Source organism: Ostrea edulis, chromosome 10 (genome assembly GCF_947568905.1).
Source record: "Ostrea edulis chromosome 10, xbOstEdul1.1, whole genome shotgun sequence".
Lineage (NCBI taxonomy): Eukaryota > Metazoa > Mollusca > Bivalvia > Ostreida > Ostreidae > Ostrea > Ostrea edulis.
The window spans coordinates 21,279,412-21,304,202 of record NC_079173.1 but is presented as its reverse complement, the minus strand read 5'-3'; the positions used below and the strand labels follow the sequence as shown (position 1 = coordinate 21,304,202).

At 35.2% G+C, this 24,791-nt stretch overlaps 2 protein-coding genes across 2 annotated transcripts; both read left to right on the top strand.

The window, feature by feature from the left end:
- The first annotated feature begins 2,545 nt into the window (after positions 1-2,545).
- Positions 2,546-16,091, top strand: LOC125665516 (uncharacterized). The gene is made up of 4 exons (XM_048898171.2): positions 2,546-2,719; positions 5,651-6,453; positions 10,460-10,517; positions 12,644-16,091. The coding sequence occupies exons 1-4, from the start codon at positions 2,617-2,619 to the stop codon at positions 12,907-12,909; spliced, it is 1,230 nt and encodes a 409-aa protein (XP_048754128.1). The 5' UTR covers positions 2,546-2,616; the 3' UTR covers positions 12,910-16,091.
- A 5,102-nt stretch (positions 16,092-21,193) lies between these two features.
- LOC125676260 (uncharacterized) lies at positions 21,194-23,449 on the top strand. The gene is made up of 2 exons (XM_056150882.1): positions 21,194-22,828; positions 23,417-23,449. Exons 1-2 carry the CDS (start codon positions 21,194-21,196, stop codon positions 23,447-23,449), a joined length of 1,668 nt encoding a protein of 555 aa, XP_056006857.1.
- Positions 23,450-24,791: the final 1,342 nt, after the last annotated feature.

Here is a 24,791-nt window from a genome sequence, read left to right as displayed (position 1 = left end):
TACCTCAAGTTTCCAACGTTTTTATCACATGAAAGTTTGAGAATAATGGGATCTTACATTTAAAGAGACCACAGTAAGCTCTAAATTGAGATGGAGAAAATGTGCAAGTCCCTGGCAGTTAATTTTCGTCTCGTTCAACCAGGCGCTCGGTTATTTCCGTAAATCCGGTTAAGACTACTACGTGGAGGCTTCATCGTATTCTCCCACGTGACGCATCACAGCCACGTGATGCATCTCCGAAGTGGTACGGACTTAAATAGTTTGAACATTTTCACATTAGAAAATTTATAATGATATGAATATTGTTTTGAAATATAAAAGCACGCTATTGTTGTCAAAAATATTACATATACATATCAAGTCTGTACCCTGTATTTCCTACAAATATACTTCTACTATTGCATCCAAACTTTTTGCCTGATCAGGATATAGGGCACATAGCTGGTGTGACCGGTCGACAGGGGATGCTTACTCCTCCTGGACACCTGATCCCACCTCTGGTGTGTCCAGGGGTCCGTGTTTGCCCAACTCTCTATTTTGTATTACTTATAGGAGTTATGAAATTGATCACTGTTCGTTGTATTCACCTTTCATTATAAACAAACTTTGCAGTGCCTAGATATAAACCATCTTATACGTAATCCACCTACGTGTTCTTGTTCTTCATCTTTTTTCAACTATAGTCCAGCTGGACATGTCATTACTGGTGATGTTGATATAGTTGAAAATGAGGATCTCAAATCACTTATTTTAAAAGGTCCCAAATACAGAGAACCTCGGTCTTTCAATTGGCGACAGAATTTCATCTCCATTATGAATTCTATCGAAGATTATGCCAGACGATGGGCTAAATATGAAAAAGAAGAACTTGATACATTATCAGAATGGATTAAAAGTATAAGAGGAATATTAAAATCCTGCATTAGACATATTATCTTCACCTTGCATTAAAACAAAAGGTGCGTACCATCAATCCCTCTGTGTTTAGTAAATGTTTTCATATTCCTATGAAGAAACATTTCTTTAAAAACGTCTACGTGAGGAGAAAAAGTCTCTTGCTGTGGCCTTCAATTCGACATTTAGATATATCGACGACGTTTTATCTATTAGCAATGATAATTTTCATTCATATGTCGATTCGATATATCCCCGTGAACTCAAAATAAAACACACCACAGAGTCGTCCACTTCTGCTTCATACTTAGATATTCTATTGAAAGTAAATATTAACGGCAAACTAACAACTCAACTTTATGACAAACGGGATAATTTCAGTTTCTCCATCGTCAACTTCCCACATTTATGTAGCTATATTCCATTATCACCTCCATATGGTGTTTATATCTCTCAACTGATTCGATACGCAATATCTTGTTCTGCGTATGGTCAGTTTTTAAATCCAGACAGCCTAATGACAAATAAGTTGATGGTACAGGGGTTTCAACAGTCTCGTTTAAAGTGCAACATTTCGCAAATTCTAAGATCGTTATAACGATCTAGTTTGCCAAGACAACCTATCATTGGGTCAAATGCTGACTGACGTGTTTACGGATTGTTAGTCCGTTCTTGGCACACTGACTTTGACTACGGATAACTCCGTTTATTTTATCGAGATATATGTAAGGCTCACGGCGGTTGAGACCGGTCGACAGGGGATGCTTACTCGTCCTAGGCACCTGATCCCACCTCTGGCGTGTGGAGGGGCCTGTGTTTGCCCAACTCTCTATTTTATATTGCTTATAGGAGCTATGAGATAGATCACTGTTCGTTATCTTCAACCTTATATGTGTGTTTGTATGTACAATTTACCATTTTCATTTTTTTGAAAGATGAGTGAACAAGACGAGGAAAATGCCTATTCATCGAACTATAAACTATAAACATATTTTCTATCATATAATTTTTTCTTGTGATAAACTGATATACGTATGTGACATTTCTATTATCTGACAATCTATAAAAATAATTAAAAAAGAAAGAAAAAAATCTGCGATAAAATAGACATGTATATCAGCCACTAAAAGTATGAAAATAAAAGAGATATTATTGATATCGAAACAATAGGCCAGATTTTTTTTTTTACATTTATATGAAAGCTTCCTGACATAGTTCAGGTTCAAGTGTGTTGTGGAAGGATGGGGAATCAAAGTTTTACATACAAATATATCTAGGGAAAATCTTTAAATGAAAAAAAAAAATCTTCTTCTCAAGGGCCATTGGGCCAGAGAAGTTTACATTTACATGAAAGCTTCCTTACATAGTGCAGATTGGGAACATCACTGTTCGGGGGGTAGGGTGGGACCACAGTTTTAAATACAAATATAGATAGTGAAAATATATTTAAAAATCTCCTTTTCAAGAACTACTGGGCCGGAAAAGTTTACATTTACATGAAAGCTTCCTGACACAACGCAGATTCAAGTTTGTTAACATCACTTACCCTCATTCTCCCCCCCCCCCCCCCTTCCCCCCTGGGTGGGGCTGTGTAGTTGTATATTTTCCGGAACAATGGAAGCCGTTCGATAGAGTTTTAGAAACTATGTTAAAAACTGGTTATCGTCGCCCGAGAGTGAGAACGAGTTAGGATGTAAACATGGTGTGAAATTTGAAGGGAAAATGGGCTTTGTCCGTCTAATGTACAGAAGGAAACACATCTTGTTCTTGCTGTTGTGTGCAACAACAATCTGGCTGTTTTATCATTTACTGTCATTTACATCAGGTATTAACTTAGTTAGGTATTTGTGGTTTTGATTTAATTAGCTTGAATTTCCTCGATGATTCGTGGCTCGACCACCTGTGCAATGCAGTTGTCAAACTGCACAGGTGGGCGTTGTGAAGGTTTGCGTGTTGAAATCAATGAAATAGTTGAATCTGAATGTAAGTTTGCTGGGTTATATCTTTAAGAAATGATGAATTCACCTGCAATTAAATGTGTATATTTTGTTTTCTTCCATCAGTCCATGGAGTGTCAGTTTGGATGTCTCACTCGCTTACATTTTGGAGTGCAGGGCTCGAAAATAACTTTTTTGGATATAAAATCCACAGATTGAAATAAAATCCTGAAAGCTAGAATAAAAAGAACAAATCAGTACTATTTTTTCATGTCTTATTTCAATCAATGATGCCCCCCTCCCCCCATTACTGATTCCGGGTTAACTGGCACTGTTTGGACACATCACTGGTGTTGGTCACATGGTGCAGTGTTGGGTCTGTTTAATTCACCACCTGTTTACCACAGGTCTAAATTTAAAGTCTTTCCATTTCAAACCACAGTTGTCACTTGGAATTTTTCAAGGCACGTCCCGGACTCATGATTTATGAGCAGCTTGAGTCCCAGTCAAAAAAATAATGAGTCCCAGGAAAATTTTATCAGTCCTCTTTGAGAGAAGTAAAATAAGGAGTACTTTATCAGCACCTATTCAGATTTGAACACAAGCTGATACTTTCCTCTGTTTGCTTTATTCTAAAACAAATTGCATACATTGATGTACTTGTTGATATCTCAAATTACCTACCCAATGCTTAATTGTGATATAATTAATTGTAATAATTCGCTATTTGGGCTCATATTAACAACACTTTTTAATAATCGTCCTTTCACTCTTGCATCATCACAACCCATCAATATGACAACAAATAAATGTGGATAGGACATGTTAGAATGATATATATATATAATTACTGTGATGGACTAAAATTGTTATTTGCTGACAAGTGATCTGTATAAACAAACAATGTTTTCCATTCTGATTAAAATGACTACCGGAAGATGAAGATTTGATAAAACATACACTCAGATTTTTTAAGATGGATGCATGAATAAATTAAATTAAATCGTCCCTATAAGTGAACAGAGCATGTGACACATGTCTGACTGGGTGATAATGCAATCTGCGACCTTTAAAGCATTTATTTTATTCTGAGTTTCTCAAATGAATTATAAAAGACGGATAAAAACAGTTGTTGAAATCGGTCTTTCAGGTAAACGTTTGTATGATTCAGAGGGCAAGTTTAAGAAAAGCAAACTACGCATCACCGTAAACTATGCATACGAGACGATCATGGTTTGCAAATCACCACTTGATAAGATTTTCAAGTGTCCATATCTGTTGCTAATGAAGGAATTTAAATTTTGATCGCTATTTACAATGATATAGTACAATGTCTGTTTATCTTACCGACAATGATAACAGGAAAACAGTACTAGCATGTAAACTTTTCATTCTGGGCTGTGTCAAGCAGTGATTTTTTAAGACCCATTTTAGGTCTGAATATCGGCACTTTCCCCTCCCAAAAATTACCAATTATTTCCCAATTTAACTTGTACTTTTCCCAAAAATAAAAACTGGCAAAAAATGCATTTGTTAAAGAATAAGTTCAACGTGAATAGTTTATGTACAGCATGACAAAGACACATCAATTCTAGATGATTTAGAAAGAATAGTCGAAAATTTTAAGAGCTTCAAGAAAAGAAAGTTAAGTATGTAAAGTAAAAGAAGAATGACATCAATTTGTGTTTGATTTCTTGTTTGATATGATATATTCAGCATGTTTACAATAATGTCTAGGTTTTCCCAATTTGATCAAAATAATGAAAAAATTTTCCCAATTCGAAAGCTGGAGGACCCTTTTGAAAAATCACTGTCAAGATCATAGCAATTACAGAACACATCATATTGCAGCTATGAAGTTGAATGCACATCTAGGCTAGTCCTACATAGGGATAACAAGTATTAATTCATACATTGTAGTGGCGGATTCAGAGGGGTAACCCCCCCCTCTTTTCCGCCACAAATTTAAAAAATAATGCGAGTAAAACTCTAAATTCGGCACCCAAAATGGTTGAGTATTTTGGCTAATTAAACTGTAATTGTACTGAACCTCTCCTTACCATTGCTCTGATTCCGATGTTTGCAGGGCGTCAAGTTTCGTATAAATTCCTATATTTGGGGGTGATTCCTATAAATTCCTATATTTTAGGGTAAGCAAGAAATGTTGGATTCTGAAGCAAAACCAGTACTGTATGTTACAAACAATTTGTGTCATCTGTTTGTAATTATACAACATTTACTTCAAAATTCACCTTTCTTTCAGGTGTGACGACCCTGCCCAGCCCAGCTATTCCAGCTTTACCTGCTGGGTTTGTTTTTCTTCCATGCGGGAAGTCAAACAGTCCTGCAGATGAAGCCGTCCCATGGTCTAACAAGTGTTGTGTTTCAGGTTAAGTTTTAACAAGACTAATTAGTGTGAAAATGCGTAGGATAAAACAAAGTTTCAGGAACGCTGGTTAACTGAAGTAGATTGAAGCAGGTTATAGTCATGGTGTGTTAAAGGCAGTGCTAGGTGTACCATTTGTAAGACAGAAATCAAATGTGTCATTTTGTTAATTGACATTATTTTATTGAAACAATGAAAGTTGTAATTCCTGTTAACTTGTAAATAAAATGAGAGTATAGTGAGTGGAGGAGGAGGCTTAAAAGTCCAGAAGTTCTTTGTTTTTCTTGTCCTATATATTCCTATATTTCTGAGAAAAAGGTGCTTTATTTTTGAGGTATGTCCTATATGTTTTGGACCAAAATTCACTGGACGTCCTATGTTTGAGATACTTCAAAATTTCATTCTTTACTTTTCCATTATTTCTCTATTGTAGACCATCAAGTTGTTCATTCTACAGATCAAATCAGTAAAGTATCAACAGAAAAAGATCAGAAAAATGTACAAGACACTGTGAGGAAGGCCACAGACGTTCACAATGAAAAAGATCGTGGTGTGCTACAACCCCCTCCCAGAAAGGAGGAAATTCAACCCCCACCCCAGGGGAAAGTCACAGCAAAGAAGCCCAGTACTTCTCCAGTAAAACATGAAGATAAAGCGAGTCATGAAAATAGTAAAAGTCATCGAAATGGAAAGAAAGCAAGTCCTGATCAGTCAAAGGAAAGAAGGAAAGATAATTCTACACTGAATCAGGAAAAGATTAATATTAGTCAAAAGGTTAATTCGAAAAAGGAAGGGAATTTAGATAAAGTGTTAAAAATTGGAGAGAAACTAAAAAACAAAACGCTGGACCTGGGCGAAAAAGTGAAAAATAAAACTATTGAAAAACTGTCTCAGCTGGGGGTGTTAAAGACCTCAAATCTTTTCCAATTTATATTTGTTCCCGATGTATGGAAAATCCAGTTAACATTAGACGATTTAAGTCAAGTGATGAAAGACACTGATCATTTAAGTAAACAGGAAAAAATTGACGTTAATTACCCCAAACTGCTTCCTGTGAAGAGTAATGTCACGGAGGGTAACCTGACTGTCGCCTTACGAAAGGTAGTGATGAAAAACCGTGTGGGCTTTTGTGATTGTCGAGACTACGAGTGCATGTGCTGCTCAAGAGTCACGCACAAACGAATTCAAGTGAATACGACAGCATGTGCCAATATTACGTTCATGTCCAAATCTCAGGTACAGTTAGCTTGTGGTATTCTTATTCTTAATACAGGATGTAACTACACAGCTCACCGGCAATAATATCACTTGTGTTCGAATTTACAATTAAAGCACTCTTTAATAGCAATCTAATTAAAATTAGATGTTAGATCCGCTTGCATACTCGCTACACAAACATTTAACAACATTCCGTAGACGGTCACGTCAGAGGTCAAATTCGATTGACCAATGAAATCACCGCTGGCAAAATCATTGAATGTTTGTTGAAGCCGATAAGTCTAGAGTGATACCGAATTTGACCTCTGACGTGACCCTCTATGGGATGTTTTTAGATGTTTGTGTAGCGAGTATGCGAGTGGATCCAACATCTAATTTTAATTAGATTGCTTTAATAGTAAATTCAAACCAAAGCGATATAATTGCCTGTTATATACATGCAGTTGCTGAGCTGTATTTATCAGGGGAAAATATTGGATAAAACCAAATTATCTTAATTTTTAACCCGACGGCTACAGTTCTGTGACTAGATGATAGCATGAATAATATCTGAAATTTAAGTGTACATGTATGCAAGTCGAAGTAAGCTTTTCTGACCACTATTTGTCTGGCATCAGTTGTCTATTGTTGTATATATTATTGTAGAATTTTAGCATTTTTAGGTCACCTGAATTCTTTCAGGTGACCTATTGCTATCTGTTTTTGTCTGTCGTCGTGCATTAACATTTGAACATTTTCAGCTTCTTCTCTGAAACCCCTGAACCAATTTCAACCAATTTTGGCATATAGCATCTGTGGGTGGAGGGGAACAAAAATTGTGAAATTCGTGGTCCCTGCCCCCCTGGGGCCTGAGGGGTGGGGCAAAAACCATCAAAATGAGTGTAATTTTAAAAAATCTTCTTCTTTACTCCTGGACATCAAGAAGCCAAACTGTGGGCATAATTATAATGAGCGTTGAGCCCGCTACCAAAATTGTGAAATTCATGGCCCCTGGGTCAAGGGTTCTTGTGTTAGGGTGGGGCTCTATTGGTCATATAGTGAAAATGTAGAAATTCTTTGAAAATCTTCTCTGTCTCTGGGTATTAAGTAGACAAACTAATAGCATGGTAATGATGAGCAAGGATGCCTCTTTATACCCTCCGCAACAAGTTGTGGAGGGGTATACTGGAATCGGGTTGTCCGTCTGTCTGTCCGTCCGTCCGTCCGTCTGTAGACGCAATGGTTTCCGGGCTCTAAAGCATTATCCTTTCCACCTACCGTCACCATATCACATATATGGACTACCCATGGGATGAAGATGTTCCCTATCGATTTTGGGGTCAAAAGGTCAAAGGTCAAGCACACTGGACATCGAAGTAGCAATATGGTTTCCGGGCTCTAAAGCGTTATCCTTTCCACCTACAGTCACCAAATCATACATATGGACTACCCATAGGATGAAGATGTTCCCTATCGATTTTGGGGTCAAAAGGTCAAAGGTCAAGCGCACTGGACATTGAAGTAGCAATATGGTTTCCAGGCTCTAAAGCGTTATCCTTTCCACCTACAGTCACCATATCAAACATATGGACTACCCATGGGATGAAGATGTTCCCTATCGATTTTGGGGTCAAAAGGTCAAAGGTCAAGTGCACTGGACATTGAAGTAGCAATATGGTTTCCGGGCTCTAAAGCGTTATCCTTTCCACCTACAGTCACCATATCGTATATATGGACTACTCATGGGATGAAGATGATCCCTATCAATTTTGGGGTCAAAAGGTCAAAGGTCACGCGCACTGGACATTGAAGTAGCAATATGGTTTCCGGGCTCTAAAGCATTATCCTTTCCACCTACAGTCACCATATCATACATATGGACTACCCATGGGATGAAGATGTTCCCTATCGATTTTGGGGTCAAAAGGTCAAAGGTCATGCGCACTGGACATCGAAGTAGCAACACTCAGAAAAGAGGTAGTTTATACCTATTACCAACACCCTTTGGGAGATTGGGGTAAGCGGGGGGTATTCTTAGTGAGCATTGCTCACAGTACCTCTTGTTAAAAATTGTGAAATTCATGGCCCCTGGATCAGGGGTTCTGGTGCTAGGGTGGAACTCTATAAGTCATATAGTGAAAATGCATTATTTCTTTGAAAGTCTTCTTCTCTGTCCTTGGGTATTAAGTAGACAAACCAATAGCATGGTTATGATGAGCAAGGATGCCTCTTTCAAAATTGTGAAATTCATGGCCCCTGGGTCAGGGGTTCTGGTATTAGGGTGGGGCCCAATTGATCATATAGTGAAAATGCATTTTATTTCTTTGAAAATCTTCTCCTCTGCTGCTGGGTATTAAGTAGACAAACTAATAGTATGATAATGATGATCAAGGATGCTTCTTTCAAAACTGAAATTTATGGCCCCTGGGTCAGGGGTTCTGGTGCAAAGGCAGGGCTGACCACATAGCTATTCAATGTTTCTTCCATCCAAAAGTAAAATTCTTATATTTAAACACAAACCTAATTCAAACATTGGAAGGTTGTTACATGATACTCAGGTGACCTATAAGGCCCCTGGGCCTCTTGTTGACTTCTTCTCAACATGCTCAAGACCAATTTTAACCAAATTGAAACACAGCATCCGTGGATAAAGTATGTATTCAGTTTCGTCAATTGAAAGGTCATGATCCTTTCCAAGGTGTGTAAAATCAGTAAGGTAGGTTGATAGAAGATGTTCTCTAAACTAGGATTTCCAAGACCTGTATAAAGACCTCAAGTCCTTGGTTAAAGTCTGTTGAGACAATAAGCCTCAAGGCCAGAATAGGGTCACCATACAGGGTTCAAAATTTTACATACGATCCAGGTTAGAATAGGTCCTCTCACAGCCCCTTGTTTGTTGTAAGAGGTGAATAAAAGGGGTGGTCCTTCAGATGAGACCACAAAAACCGAGGCGCGGTGTCACAGCAGGTGTGGCATGATAAAGATCTCTCCCTGCTCAAAGGCCATAAGCGCCGAGCATAGACCTAAATTTTGCAGCCTTTTACCCTCAATGGTGATATCTCCAGATGAGTGAAACATTCTCGAGAGGGACGTTAAACAATATAAAATCAATCATGGGAAAATTCTTTAAAAATCTTCTTAAAAACAACAATGGTACAATTTGTCAAATTACATGCAAGCATCCTTATGCAGTGTAGATTCAAGTTTGTTTACATCTTGACCCCATGGAGACACAATTGATGTTCAAAGATTTTTTGCATAGGGAAAATCTTTAAAAATCTTTTTAAGAACGGAAAGACTTACAATTTGTCCAGTGCAGTAATGCGAACATCCTTGTGTTGTGTACTATACTCCACAGTCCCACAGTCAAATACAAGTGTACTATACTCCACAGTCCCACAGTCAAATACAAGTGTACTATACTCCACAGTCCCACAGTCAAATACAAGTGTACTATACTCCACAGTCCCACAGTCAAATACAAGTGTACTATACTCCACAGTCCCCCAGTCAAATACAAGTGTACTATACTCCACAGTCCCACAGTAAAATACAAGTATACTATACTCCACAGTCCCACAGTCAAATACAAGTGTACTATACTCCACAGTCCCACAGTCAAATACAAGTGTATTATACTCCACAGTCCCACAGTAAAATACAAGTGTACTATACTCCACAGTCCCACAGTAAAATACAAGTTTACTATACTCCACAGTCCCACAGTAAAATACAAGTGTACTATACTCCACAGTCCCACAGTAAAATACAAGTTTACTATACTCCACAGTCCCACAGTAAAATACAAGTGTACAGTGTGTATATATATATATATATATTGGTTTGATAGAAGGACTTAGCTTATTGTTGAGTCAATATTATTCTCTTTGTGTGAGTATGGTAGTTCAGGTAAGAGTTGTGGTCCTTGGGCCTTTTATCTATTTTTTATAATCATGATAATATGACTCTCTATCTTTGAACTTTGCTGGATTTGAATTTTTCCTTTGTGTATATTTATTTCTCATTATATAATTTTTTAATTCAGGAGCTAGATTTCAAATTTTCTATGGACAAGAAACTCGTTTATCAAAAGCTGATACCTGGTGAGATTTTTCATTATTAACTGTATATGATATGTTATGCATGTATACAATTCATGTCTTATCAAACCAGGGCTCGAAATTAACATATGCCTGTCAGTCTGTGACTGGTTAAAAGTATGGTGGACTGACTGACATTTGTTTTAGTCAGTCCGATGGGACTGGTTAATTTTCTAAAGCATCATTTTGGAAAATATACTTATGAAATTTTATACACACATTTGGCATGGTTCGATATGTAGATATCAGACGAATCTGATTCGTAAATATAAATCCCACATTTAAGTGTTACAATATTGTCTGAGGCATATTGAGTTTAATTTCATTTTAATAACATTAACGAAATATGTTTGATTATTTCTGGAAAACTCTGTTGGACTGGTAAAATTTTCTGCGGACTGGTTGAAATTATACCCCATCAGTCCGACTGGACTGGTGACATAAAAAATTAGCTTCAAGCCCTGCAAACAGGATTTTGAAAGGGTATGCATCTGTTCTACTTCAGATGAAATGTTTTTTTTTATTTCACATCTAAATATTTTCAATATTGCATTGAGTTTAATAACATTGAAATGGAAAGATTTTTCATGATATTTTGGATTCGTATGATAATTCAGTTAGCTTATATTTTTGGCTTAATACAACAATCAGCTATTTTAGATCAAGGATATTCGATGCCTGTTGTTTTTAATGTTTTGTTTGTCAACACATACCCTTCATAGATTGTGATTTGGCATTTTGTCAAGTACTGCCAGCTGCTTTATGCATCATTCAAATAGAGATAGTTACATTTTCAATGTTTTTGATTTTGATATCCTTACAGATTTTAATGATAGCCATTTCCTCATGAATGTGCTGCAGCTGTAAACAATGCACATATCTTGTTTTGATAAATATAGTACGTCTATTTTAACGGCTGGAAATTCAAACAGAGATGAAAGTAGAATGTGAATATAAAAAATGAATTTCATTTGTTAATGTGCATCATGGAATATGCTAGCAGAGCAATTGCTATTCATAACACCAAGTTCACTGAATAACGTTTATTTCCTAAATGAACTGCAATGCTTCATGCCGGCATACTGGTGCAATTTCTTTATACTCCTGTATTTAAAAAAATGAAATCGATTTCTAAATGCACTTAAAAACCCTACAACAATGTTGATATGGAAACATTCTATTGAATATAAATATAACTTGTTCTTGAGGAAGTTTCATTCCATCCTTATAAATGCTAAATCAATTGGCAGATCCTCCTCTATATTTCAATCCCTCTCTCGTTAGGTTCCCAAAAAATATATCCATTTTATACATTAAGTCCAATATACAGGCTGTCCAGCGGCCCTAAAATTCCCAAAAATTCCTGATTTTTTTCAGTTTTGCTAAAATTCCTAAAAAAAATGTAAAATTCAAGGGGAAATCCTAAAAAAGCCCTTATTTTTCATGTCAATTCCTACTTTTTTATCAGTCTTGAAAAATCAAAATGCATTCATACAAAATGTGTGTTATTAACGTAGATTGCAGTTCTTATTCAGATAATGCTGATGCAGTGAAAGGCAGTTGACCTGTGGATCCATGTGTCAAGCTTGTTTATTGGTTGTGACTTTGTGATAAAGAGTTGAGATTTTAGGTTATAGCCAATAATAGCTGAGACCATGGAACACTGGAATACGCCCTTCCTGTACTTACATTATTTTTGTGTCATGTGAGTTTCTTTATTGTCAAATTTGACAAGGTAAGTCCTTTTAAATAATTAAAACTTCCGCAATTTGGTTAAAAATTCCTAATTTTAGCCCTAATTTAGCCCTAAATTTTTAAGATTTTACCCCTAAAATTTGCCCTTATTTTTTGTCCAAGGGTGCTGGACAGTCTGAATATACAACTCAAACATGCATGGCAGAAACAATGATAAATCAACAATCCTTATCAAGGTTTTTGATGTACAAATTTGTGAGACTCAACTTCGCCCTACAAGGGTTTACGATTCGCTCCACTTCTCTACAAGAGTGGAGTGGGTCGTAAACCCTTGGCTAGCTAAGATGGAGTGAGATTAGGCTCCATAGATTTTTTTTCCCCTCAATGAAGGACTACAAGATCAGTTGTATTCACTGCATTTCATTTTTTTCTAGTTGAACCAGCTCCAAAAATTTGCCTAGGATCCCATTCCAAAGTAGCAGACATATGTGTGAGATTTCTGAACACGACCTCCAAGGTAACGATTCTGGAAGACCACAAGTTTTTGGTGGTGGGGTGTCTCGAGTTCAGCATAAGCCTTTTCAACAAGACCGTCAGTGCATTTCCTGTAGACTGCTTCCAAATGCCTAGTCACCAGCACCACAAGAAAGAAGAGGACGGGAAAAAGATAGCTCAGGATTTTGGAAATTGGGTGCCATAGTTGTGTTGTTTTTAGGGACCTGTGGACATTGAGAATGTTGACTCAGTAGTATGACGAATGAAGATCAGCACCTTCCTTAACACTTCGCACGCAGTGTTACAATGTATAACACCGTATAATGTACTCGTCTAGTGAAGATCTCATTGTATTCGCATTCTGTTTTTGTTCATCATATTTAAGAGACTTTTTTTGTTTCATTCTTCCATAGAGATAATAATTGTGAAAGATGCATACAAGTTGCCTTCTTAGAAATGCAATAATTTTAAGCAACACTTTTTCAAGTGATGTGATTTCCATGTAATAATTTATTACACAATACATAGAAGCATTACTGAAGAATACAAATATAATACAGGGGTATTTACATACACCAAAACAACAAGGAGCTCTTGTCATTCAAGGTGCACTTGTTCTTTGCTATTTTGTATAACACAACTTTTTGATTTATTTATTATACTGAGTATGATTTCGTAGAATGACGCATATCTATGATTAGATTTTAATCATTTTCAGATAGATCTAATTGATTTAAAAGTCAGCTTCTTCTGGATATTCATTTTATAATAGTACTGACTACATTAATATTTTGATTACTGAAGCTTTGTGATTCTGTTGACTCCACACTGTCTAGCCAACAATTCTTTCATGTTTTTCCATTTGTAACTTTGAACACTTTTCATATCTATGTATACATGTGGTGAAGGGGATTCAATATTGCTCTGCAGAAAAGAGTGTAGTGTTGAATTAATACATGCTGACGTATAATGTAATTAGAGATATAAACGAAGACAGGACAATAAGCGAGGTTGTTTTGTTGGTGTCCCCCCAAAAGACTTGTAGCTTTAACATATGATTTCAATCAATTGGCAAGGGGACTGGGGGTATCTTTCTTTTATGACCGTGGTTCCTGTTTTAAATAGGGCTTGAACCGGTTACCTACCAAATAACAAAGCGAGTATTATAACACCAAGCAATCATTATACTTTTAAGTCAGTAATGGTGTTTTGCCTGTTGGAACCATATATATTTGATTATTTATGAAACCCATTCTACTTTCATTTTGGATATTTTCACTTAGCTTTCATTCATGGTGGCTGTGTGATAGCTTAATGTTCTGTATTATTGTGACTGTAGGGGTTTGAATTATTACGTCTTTCATATTTTTCTCGCTATTAGATTTTTTTGATTTTTTTTTTAACTTAGTCTTACTTGTGAATATGTACTAATTGATCATACGATTACGTGAACAGGGACTAAATCTTTTCATACTGTAGAAGCACTGAGTTTTGTATGGTCGAATTTGCATTCATGTGGTTTTGATTTAATGGGAGATTTTCAATAAATTGGTGTGCTTGCCATTATTCCATAAAATATAATTCCCATAAAAATTAATGAAGATGTATGCATTGTAAATGTATATACATGTATATCCATAATATGCCTGTACTATGTTTGATTTCTGTACACAATTTGAAAGTGAGTTTAGGCACTGTGTATAAAGGATTAATATATTTGATGTTTAGTATGCAAATGAAATATTCTATACATGTATGTATATCTACCTAAATCCAAATTTCTAGTTATAAGAAGAAAAAAAGGGCTGTACCCGAATATGCAGTGAAGGCTGATAGTGTGGATAATGTTAAAATTTAATTATTGATTATAATCATGATGGAAATAATTGACATAAAACATGAATATTGTAATATGAAATTCTGTAGATGTTTTTAATTTGTATACTTATACAGTGGAACCCCGTTATTACGTTCCCCCTTTAATACGTTAGTCCGCATATTACGTTGGAATTTCAAAGCACAAAACCATTTCTTATCAAATCTATATAAAATAGACCTCGTTATTACGTTGTCCTAAGATGCCGGGACTCTGTATTACGTTGTAAAAAGTCCGACAAAAACGTAATAAACCCCTAATTATTCAATAATGATTCTCAAAATAATAAGCCATTCACACCTTGACTGCCTGAGGCAGTCACCACGTAAATGTCCTGGTCTGTTTGGGGATTAGAGACGCTTGACTGATCACGCTTCGATAGATCTAGCGACATCAATACAGGTGAATACCCCGTATCGAAGCCAGTGATAAACAATTAAATAATGTTTATTTAGACATTGTACTCTATGAAATTTACTTCATTTTTCATATTTTGATAATCGAAGAAATAATTTCTCAACCACCTGAGTGTTCAGCATAGTGTGATTACCTTCGCTATTAAAACTCTATTTACGGACAGCTTTGGTACCAAACATGAAAGACAAGATTTATCGTAGCAATGTTAAAACCGCTTGGGTAACTGCTTGGACATAGGTGACTAAAGGTGTTCAATTAAAAAATTGTCCGTTGTTTGGACATGCAGCTTGGGTGTTCGTAAATCTCGTCCATACATACACCAATCAAACTGTCCTGTGTTATCGACCGATTCATGCACGGCATTTACCTCAGTGAATATTCTAAAATCCCTTGATGCGCACGTGATTTTAGTGCCATCATTTAGCGTTATAAATTATTATATATATATTTTTTTTAATGTGGATTGCGCTTAAATTGTTCTCCGCGTTTATCGTTGGTGAGAAAAGTGTGCAAGTGTTGGGTATCGTGTGCGTTTTGTGTCTATAGTTTTGTTGTTTTTGGGTGGGATTTTTTTTATTGTGTTGTGTATTGTGTAATTAGAGAACTTAATAAAACGATGTTTTGTTATTTTTTTAATACAAATGTTGAATACGAATCGGAACGAGTTATTGATAGAAATTTACATGAACGCATTGTTTTAAAGTTGAACAAAATGGCGGTCCATACGAATGCAGAAAAAGCAACGTTTATCAAAACATCCTTATGTATCCTACACCAGAAATAAAGAAAAGGGATAAGAACATGAAGAATTACGGACATTAAAGATAAGATGTAAATAAAACAAAGTATCATAGTCTTTTAAACAAAGAAACAGTAAAGGTATATTCACACACCCCTTCACGGAGTACCAACGGACGATATACAATTTCCAAATGATATTTTTAACGGATTTCACTGGGAACGTTTATTACGTTGCCCCCGGTATTACGTTATTTTATCGTGACAAAATGGAAAACGTAATAACGGGGTTCCACTGTACATGTACATGTATATGCAGTCACATATTTTGTTACATGTAATAAAAATGAAGAAAATATACATTTTCAGCTTCACTCACTTGTAGAGGATAGAAGAGTTATGCCCCTTTATGTAAAACTAGTTTATATATGCACTTCATCATTTCTGTGTTTGTACGAGTATAGATGAAATGCGCATGGATTCTGATTTTTTAATATTATTATTATTTTTTGTTTTTTTTGCTTTTCATGGAAATTGTTGATTGTGTGTCCATTAAAAATCTCTATATGCAATAATATAGCTGTGGAACTGTTGCACTCGGGGACAAAAATTATAATTTCTTTCCCTTAAAGAGCTAAACTTCTATAGCTGTATACTGTACAGCAGGTTTTTCCGCTGGGTGTTAATTTCAGCTCTTTGTAGCAGTTTGGTATCATGTCATAACATTTTTGATAGTGAAGTGTGCTTGCATCTAAATGTGTCTGCAATCCGAATACATATTTATGCAAGCAAGAAAACTATTTTCAGTTTGTTTTGATACACTGAATGGCTTCTTGTTGAATTAGTACTCACTGATGACCATTTAGTGTTACATGTAAAAATGTTTGTGTATTGAGCTCATTATCTGGTACAGTGTTTGTGTTTTGAGCTCATTATCTGGTACAGTGTTTGTGTTTTGAGCTCATTATTTGGTACAGTGTTTGTGTATTGAGCTCATTATATGGTACAATGTTTGTGTATAGAGCTCATTATCTGGTACAATGTTTGTGTATAGAGCTCATTATCTGGTACAGTGTTTGTGTAATGAGCTCATTATTTGGTACAGTGTTTGTGTATTGAGCTCATTATCTGGTACAGTGTTTATGTATTGAGCTCATTGTCTGGTACAATGTCTGTGTATAGAGCTCATTATCTGGTACAGTGTTTGTGTATAGAGCTCATTATCTGGTACAGTGTTTGTGTATAGAGCTCATTATCTGGTACAGTGTCTGTGTATAGAGCTCATTATCTGGTACAGTGTTTGTGTATAGAGCTCATTATCTGGTACAGTGTCTGTGTATAGAGCTCATTATCTGGTACAGTGTCTGTGCATAGAGCTCATTATCTGGTACAATGTCTGTGTATAGATCTCATTATCTGGTACAATGTTTGTGTAATGAGCTCATTATCTGGTACAGTGTTTGTGTATAGAGCTCATTATCTGGTACAGTGTCTGTGTATAGAGCTCATTATCTGGTACAGTGTCTGTGCATAGAGCTCATTATCTGGTACAGTGTCTGTGTATAGATCTCATTATCTGGTACAATGTTTGTGTAATGAGCTCATTATCTGGTACAGTGTTTGTGTATAGAGCTCATTATCTGGTACAATGTTTGTGTATAGAGCTCATTATCTGGTACAGTGTTTGTGTATAGAGCTCATTATCTGGTACAATGTTTGTGTATAGATCTCATTATCTGGTACAGTGTTTGTGTATAGAGCTCATTATCTGGTACAATGTTTGTGTAATGAGCTCATTATCTGGTACAATGTTTGTGTATAGAGCTCATTATCTGGTACAGTGTTTGTGTATTGAACTCATTATCTGGTACAATGTTTATGTATAGAGCTCATTATCTGGTACAATGTTTATGTATAGATCTCATTATCTGGTACAATGTTTGTGTAATGAGCTCATTATCTGGTACAGTGTTTGTGTGTTGAGCTCATTATCTGGTACAGTGTTTGTGTATAGAGCTCATTATCTGGTACAATGTTTGAGCTCATTATCTGGTACAGTGTTTATGTATTTGAAGGACAAACATTGGATAAATTCTGGGTGATTTACATATTCCAAGTATCTTGTTTGTGGGCGATACCGTTCTTATCAGTGCATCACCATATTCACTCCAAAATCTTTTAAATATCGTAGAAGCGTACACATATCAGTGACAACTTCATGGCAATCTAGTGGGATGTTAAAGAATATTCAATCAATCATTATAATCTAATAGTGGTTTTATTGTCTTTAACATATCTCCAATTCATGCCAAATATAACGTAAAAGTGTTTAGCAATATTATCTGTAACGTAAAAGTGTTTAACAATATTATCTATAACAAAAATGTTTAACAATATTATCTAAAACGTAAAAGTGTTGAACAATATTATCTATAAGGTAAAAGTGTTGAACAATATCTTCTATAATGTAAAATTCTTTAGCAATATTATCTATAATGTAAACATGTTTAACAATATTATCTGTAACGTAAAACTGTTGAACAATATTATCTATAACGTAAAAGTGTTTAACAATATCTTCTATATCGTAAAAGTCTTTAGCAATATTATCTATAACGTAAACGTGTTGAACAATATTATCCATAAAGTAAAAGTGTTTAATTAGCAATATTATCTATGACGTAAAAGTGTTTAACAATATGATTTATAATGTAAAAGTGTTTAACAATATGATCTATAATGTAAAAGTGTTTAACAATTTTATCTATAACGTAAAAATCTTTAGCAATATTATCTATAACGTAATAGTGTTAAACAATATTATCTATAATGTGAAAGTGTTGAACAATATTATCTATATTATAACATAAAAGTGTTTAATAATATTATCTATAAGGTAAAAGTGTTTAACAATATCTTCTATAGCGTAAAAGTGTTTAACAATATTATCTATAATGTGAAAGTGTTGAACAATATTATCTATATTATAACATAAAAGTGTTTAATAATATTATCTATAAGGTAAAAGTGTTTAACAATATCTTCTATTGCGTAAAAGTGTTTAACAATATTATCTATAATGTGAAAGTGTTGAACAATATTTTCTATATTATAACATAAAAGTGTTTAATAATATTATCTATAAGGTAAAAGTGTTTAACAATATCTTCTATAGCGTAAAAGTCTTTAACAATATTATCTATAATGTAAAAATGTTGAACAATATTATCTATATTATAACATAAAAGTGTTTAATAATATTATCTATAAGGTAAAAGTGTTTAACAATATCTTCTATAGCGTAAAAGTCTTTAACAATATTATCTATGACGTAAAAGTGTTTAACAATATGATTTATAATGTAAAAGTGTTTAACAATATGATCTATAATGTAAAAGTGTTTAACAATTTTATCTATAACGTAAAAATCTTTAGCAATATTATCTATAACGTAATAGTGTTAAACAATATTATCTATAATGTGAAAGTGTTGAACAATATTATCTATAAGGTAAAAGTGTTTAACAATATCTTCTATAGCGTAAACGTGTTTAACAATATTATCTATAAGGTAAAAGTGTTTAACAATATTATCTATAACGTAAACGTGTTTAACAATATTATCTATAAGGTAAAAGTGTTTAACAATATTATCTATAATGTAAAAGTCTTTAACAATATTATCTATACCGAATAAATGTTTAACAATATTATCTGAAACGTAAAAGTGTTGAACAATATTATCTATAGCAAAAGTGTTTAACAATATTATTTATAACGTAAAAGTGTTTAACAATATTATCTATAGCGTAAAAGTGTTTTACAATATTATCTATAGAGTAGGGTGGTCCAATTTCGACCACCTGGGTAATTTCGACCGATGGTGTTTTACTTCAGTTAAATATGTCATTGTATGTATTATACCATTTTCCGGAAATAAAATACTTTCTCATACAATTTTTGAATTTTATTTTCCGAGTTCTTACAAAACATTTGTTTGACTCAAACTCCCCGTCGAGGCCTCATTACGTCACCTACGAATAGACCTCTCCTATGTGACGCAGCACAATATACAGATTTGTATATTGTGAGTCCGCGATTATCACGCTGGCAAATAACACTAAAAAATTAGTTCGCAGTTAAAAATTTGAAAATATTGATATTAAGAGAATTGATTTAAAGTATGGAATTTATTTTAAACATAAAATGATCAAAAGATCATTAAAAAGTAGTGAGACTTTGTTCAAATTATTGTGTAAAGTAATGAAATTGATGTTTACGTTCTTGTTTTGAAAGTTGTTTACGTTTGACGTAATGTTTTTTCGTCATTCTACAGTGACGTCACAGTATACGCGGCCTAAGAAATCGCTATCCCATAATGCCTAAGTGGAAGAGCAAACGAACTCTGGTGGAAGTTTGTTGTTTGACTTTGATGGTTACCACGGAAATACTTGACAGACTAGACGCCCCGGGAATTTACGAACGACAATTTTCGATCGTACAGAGTGACACAACACCATAAAAGGTATCTTAAAAATTCATCAAACTATCCATTGCTGTTATTGTTAACAAAAAGATGAAATCGAATTCAGAAAATAATGAAATATATATGTAAACTGTATGATTACATCCATTTATCAACAGAAATATTTCAGAGTAATCGGTCGAAGTTACCCATACACAATTTCATTGCATGTGGGTTATTTCGACCGATATGTAAATATAGTGTTTAAGTTTACTATGGCAGTGCAAAAACTCGCACAACTTAAAGAGTGTGTGAAAATTTTTAAATACTTTGAAACGAATATATTATCTGACATCCTAGAATTAAAAAAAAAGAAAGAAAGAAAATATATGAGCATTCCTGAAAGCCACCGCCTCTTCAGATAAAAAAAAAAATAAATCGCACGATGTGTATTTAAAAAAAATGCATCCCCTTACCGGACGCGAAATTTAGCTGAACAACCGAACTGAATAGCATAACAATATAACATTCGTATTATTCAATTATTTTCAGCATGTATCAAAACTTGACAAAGATGATTCACAAACGAGAGATTGGAGTACACGGAAGTGACGGTTCTATCTTACAAACTTTAGTTAGGAAGTAATTTATTTTCTTGAGAACGAAGTACTTTTTGACCACGAATGCTTGATGGATCTTGGCTCCCTTTTAATAAAGTTGTCATCGAATTTCCGTATTGGCATATGTTTATACGAAATTCTGAGTCAAGAAAAACCAAAACTTGACGAGGGAGAAACGAGTATCGTGTTTGTCGCCGGTTCTCTTTGTAAGACATGTACCTTACTAGACGAGAATATCCGCACTGCCATAGAAGATTACAGAGAAGAAATTAAAATGTTTTCATTGTAAAAGTTTTAAATAAAAAATAAAATAAAAACTCGCACGGTAATATTTTTTCTTTTATTAAAGCACAAAATAAATTTCCTATTTTAGATGCCGATGAAAGGACAGAATATTTATGTCAAATACAAAGAATCAGATCTGGAAAATGCGGTGGATGCTGTAAAGTTGAAAGGGATGAGCTACGGAAAAGCATCCAAAATGTTCAAAGTCCCCAAAACAACAATAGTGGATCATGTGACCGGAAAAATTAAAAAAGGTGCAAAACCGGGACGGAAAACGGTATTTCCAATAGAAATAGAAAATACTATAGTGGAGAGGGTTTTGGCTGCCGCAGAAAAGGGCTTTGGGGTCACCAAAAAGCAACTCGTAATTAAAGTTGCTCGCCTTGCCAAATTAAAAGGTTTCACATTTCAGAATGGGGTTCCCGGAGATGACTGGTGGAGAGGATTCAAGTCTAGGCATCCAGAAATTGTCATACGCAAACCAGAGCAGCTGTGCACTTCGCGTTCTCGAATGCTAAACAAGACGGTGGTTAACAAATATTTTGACGATCTTCATAAAATCATCAGAGAGAATAATTTAGCGGCGTGTGATGTATGGAATGCGGATGAAACTGGAAAACAATTCTGTCACAGTCCCTCTGCCGTTCTTGCTCGGCGAGGGGTTAAGTCTCTGCCAGGAAGAATCTCAACCTCTCGCCAGAATATTACAATACTGGCATGCGTCAATGCTGCTGGTAACAAGATGCCTCCGATGTGTGTTGTCAAAGGTAAAACCCCGAGATGTTTGGAGTCATTTGCAACTATAGATGCACCCCAAGATACAGTTTGGACTTATCAAGAAAAGGCTTGGATGTGCGACTTGCTTGGCGAGCTGTGGTTCAAAAATGTCTTCCTTCAACACTGTGGAACTCAAAGGCCACAACTTCTCATTTTAGATTCACACAGTTCTCATGAGGTGTTAGGTCTTTTGGAGGCAGCTATTTCTCATAACATCATGATAATGGCATTACCTCCTCACACTTCCCATCATCTGCAGCCACTTGACAAGTCAGTGTTCGGGCTCTTCAGTAAGGCTTATGACAGAGCATGCTCAGAATTTATGACAGGTCACCCTGATCACCAAGTCAATAAGGCCACTTGGCCAAGATTGTTTAAATCAGCATGGGACAAATCGGTTACGGCTGACAACATTAAGAGTGGGTTTCGTGCCACTGGTATCTGGCCTATGGATGCCAACGCTTTGCCAGATTATGTTTATTTGCCATCGGAAGCTTTTGACATTCCCTTGAGCACCCAGCTCTCTACCTCCTCTGCACCCCGTGACTCCCAGCCATCTACCTCCTCTGCACCACGTGACTCCCAGCCACCTACCTCCTCTGCACCGCTTGAATTGTCTTTAACTCTCCTTGCCGAGACAGCCTTCTCATTAACTGAACATGTCAATGAATCAAGCAGCTCAACTGACCCAGGGTGGATACCAGACGACATGGCTACCCTGGATGCTCAGATACCCCCAGCAGACGTTGGGACGCTTTTGAATGCATTAGGAAACGGTGCTCTTGAACTGACTGCCGCCGGCGATGTGGACAGCAGTACATATAGTGCACATAACTGGAATACTGAAATTGATGACATCTTCTCCATTCCACAGCCTACTCCAAAGATTCTTAAATCGTCATCTTCTGGCAGCATTACCAGTCATCGCCTTCTCACTAGCGACGAGGTTGTCAACGGAAAGCGGGAAAGACAAGCTGCAAAGGAAAATAAAGAAAACAAAAAACAACCAAGAAAGAAAATCAATAAATCTTCATGACTTTACTTTATAGCTGTATAACAGAATTCCCTTATATATATGCAAGATTTATTACTTACCTACAATCACATTTCAAGTTTTAGCAACTTAAATATTGATAAAGTTTCTTTAATCACATTCTGTTTTCTTCAGTAATTTACTGAATTTACAAATATTGTCCCATGACACTATAGTACATATAGAACCTTATATCGTAAGATCCAGTCACCCCCCCCCCCCCCCCCCCCCCCTATATTTGCCTCTTGTTGAAAGATTCAACAAGCGCAAATTATGGGTCCAGGCAGCCTGATCATTTTGTTTTCATGTGGACACGTACCCAACACATTAAATTTAAAACATGTTTCATTACAAATGAATAAATTAGATAATAATTTATTTCAAATACAACTCATTGTTAAAATAACACATCTATACTTACTAGTTCATTGAGGCACACAGTGGTGGATCCCGGATTTTTAAATGGGGCATCGTTTGTTTGTTTGTTTTTTAATTGAGAAGAGGGACAACGCCGGAGGAAAGTTGGTGGCATAATAGTAGCCTAAAACTTCTTGACAAACAAGGGGAAGACTCTCTTTCTTTGTCCAACTCTGTATATGCGCGACAAAATAAAATCTTATGTAACACGTGCTGTAGCAATGGACTCGTCCAAATCATCGATATATGGGGGGTAACAGGCTATCACCATGGTTAAATCCTTCCCTACCTGTTATGGATATTTCAATTTCTTTGGACAAAATTGTATCATAGTTTGGTTGAATGATTATTTCTTAACAGTTATATTCTTTAATATTTGGTAAATTCTTGCTGTGCATGTCACAGCCCCCCCCCCCCCTTTCATTCCATACAAAATATGTTCACAATATTCATTCACCCGATAGGTACCACAGATACCCAGCGTTTTAATCATATCTATTATTTGGAAACAAATTCAGATCATTCTCAGTCTTAGATTTTTAGTCTTTTTAATGTCATACAGTTATCATCAAACACGACTAGTGAACAATAAACGTATGTATCGAAACGCAAAGAAACGCATCAAAGTCTGTTATTTAGAACCATAGATTAATTTCTGGATCCACAATGTTCATACAATAAGGACGAAACTGAAAAAAAAGTCTGCTCCGCTTGTACCCCCCTTCACTGACACACCCAAGTCAATAAAACGGTATAACATAGATATGTGGTCGAATTTACCCCATACATGGTCGAAGTTACCCTGATGTTGACAATGTTACTAAAAACGTTGTATTTCCTTATTTTTTCTCTCTAAAGATATTTAACACTGCAAAATGATGACAAGATGAGAGCAATCAGGATATCTAAAAACCAGTTTAGCATTAACTCTGTCATGTATCGATCTATTCGTTTCCAATTCACGTGGTAAACATAATCGGTCGAAATTAGACCACCCTACCCTAACGTAAAAGTGTTTAACAATGTTATCTGTAACGTAAAAGTGTTTAACAATATTATCTATAGCGTAAAAGTGTTTAACAATATTATCTATAACGTAAATGTATTTAACAATATTATCTATAACGCAAAAGTGTTTAACAATATTATCTATAACGTAAAAGTGTTTAACAATATTATCTATAACAAAAGTGTTTAACAATATTATCTATAACGTAAAAGTGTTTAACAATATTATCTATAATGTAGAAGTGTTTAACAATATTATCTATAATGTAAAAGTGTTTAACAATATTATCTTTAACAAAAGTGTTTAACATTAGAATTCCACAGTGTGACCGTGTCCTCTATGCTGGTTGTCTTTTGCAAACAAACGTAACAACCGACCTACTTATATTTACTGAACGTGGAAGATCGAAGAAACATTCACGCTATAAAGCCATAATAAACAGTTTTCAAT

Bases quoted from the DNA above. Each gene is read 5' to 3' on its own strand.
- LOC125665516 (XM_048898171.2), top strand. From the start codon at position 2,617: ATGGGCTTTGTCCGTCTAATGTACAGAAGGAAACACATCTTGTTCTTG. The intron at 6,454-10,459 runs GTACAGTTAGCT...TTTTTAATTCAG, and splicing joins CGTTCATGTCCAAATCTCAG to GAGCTAGATTTCAAATTTTC. The intron at 10,518-12,643 runs GTGAGATTTTTC...ATTTTTTTCTAG, and splicing joins TTATCAAAAGCTGATACCTG to TTGAACCAGCTCCAAAAATT.
- LOC125676260 (XM_056150882.1), top strand. From the start codon at position 21,194: ATGCCGATGAAAGGACAGAATATTTATGTCAAATACAAAGAATCAGAT. The intron at 22,829-23,416 runs GTTGTCAACGGA...TTAATTGAGAAG, and splicing joins GCCTTCTCACTAGCGACGAG to AGGGACAACGCCGGAGGAAA.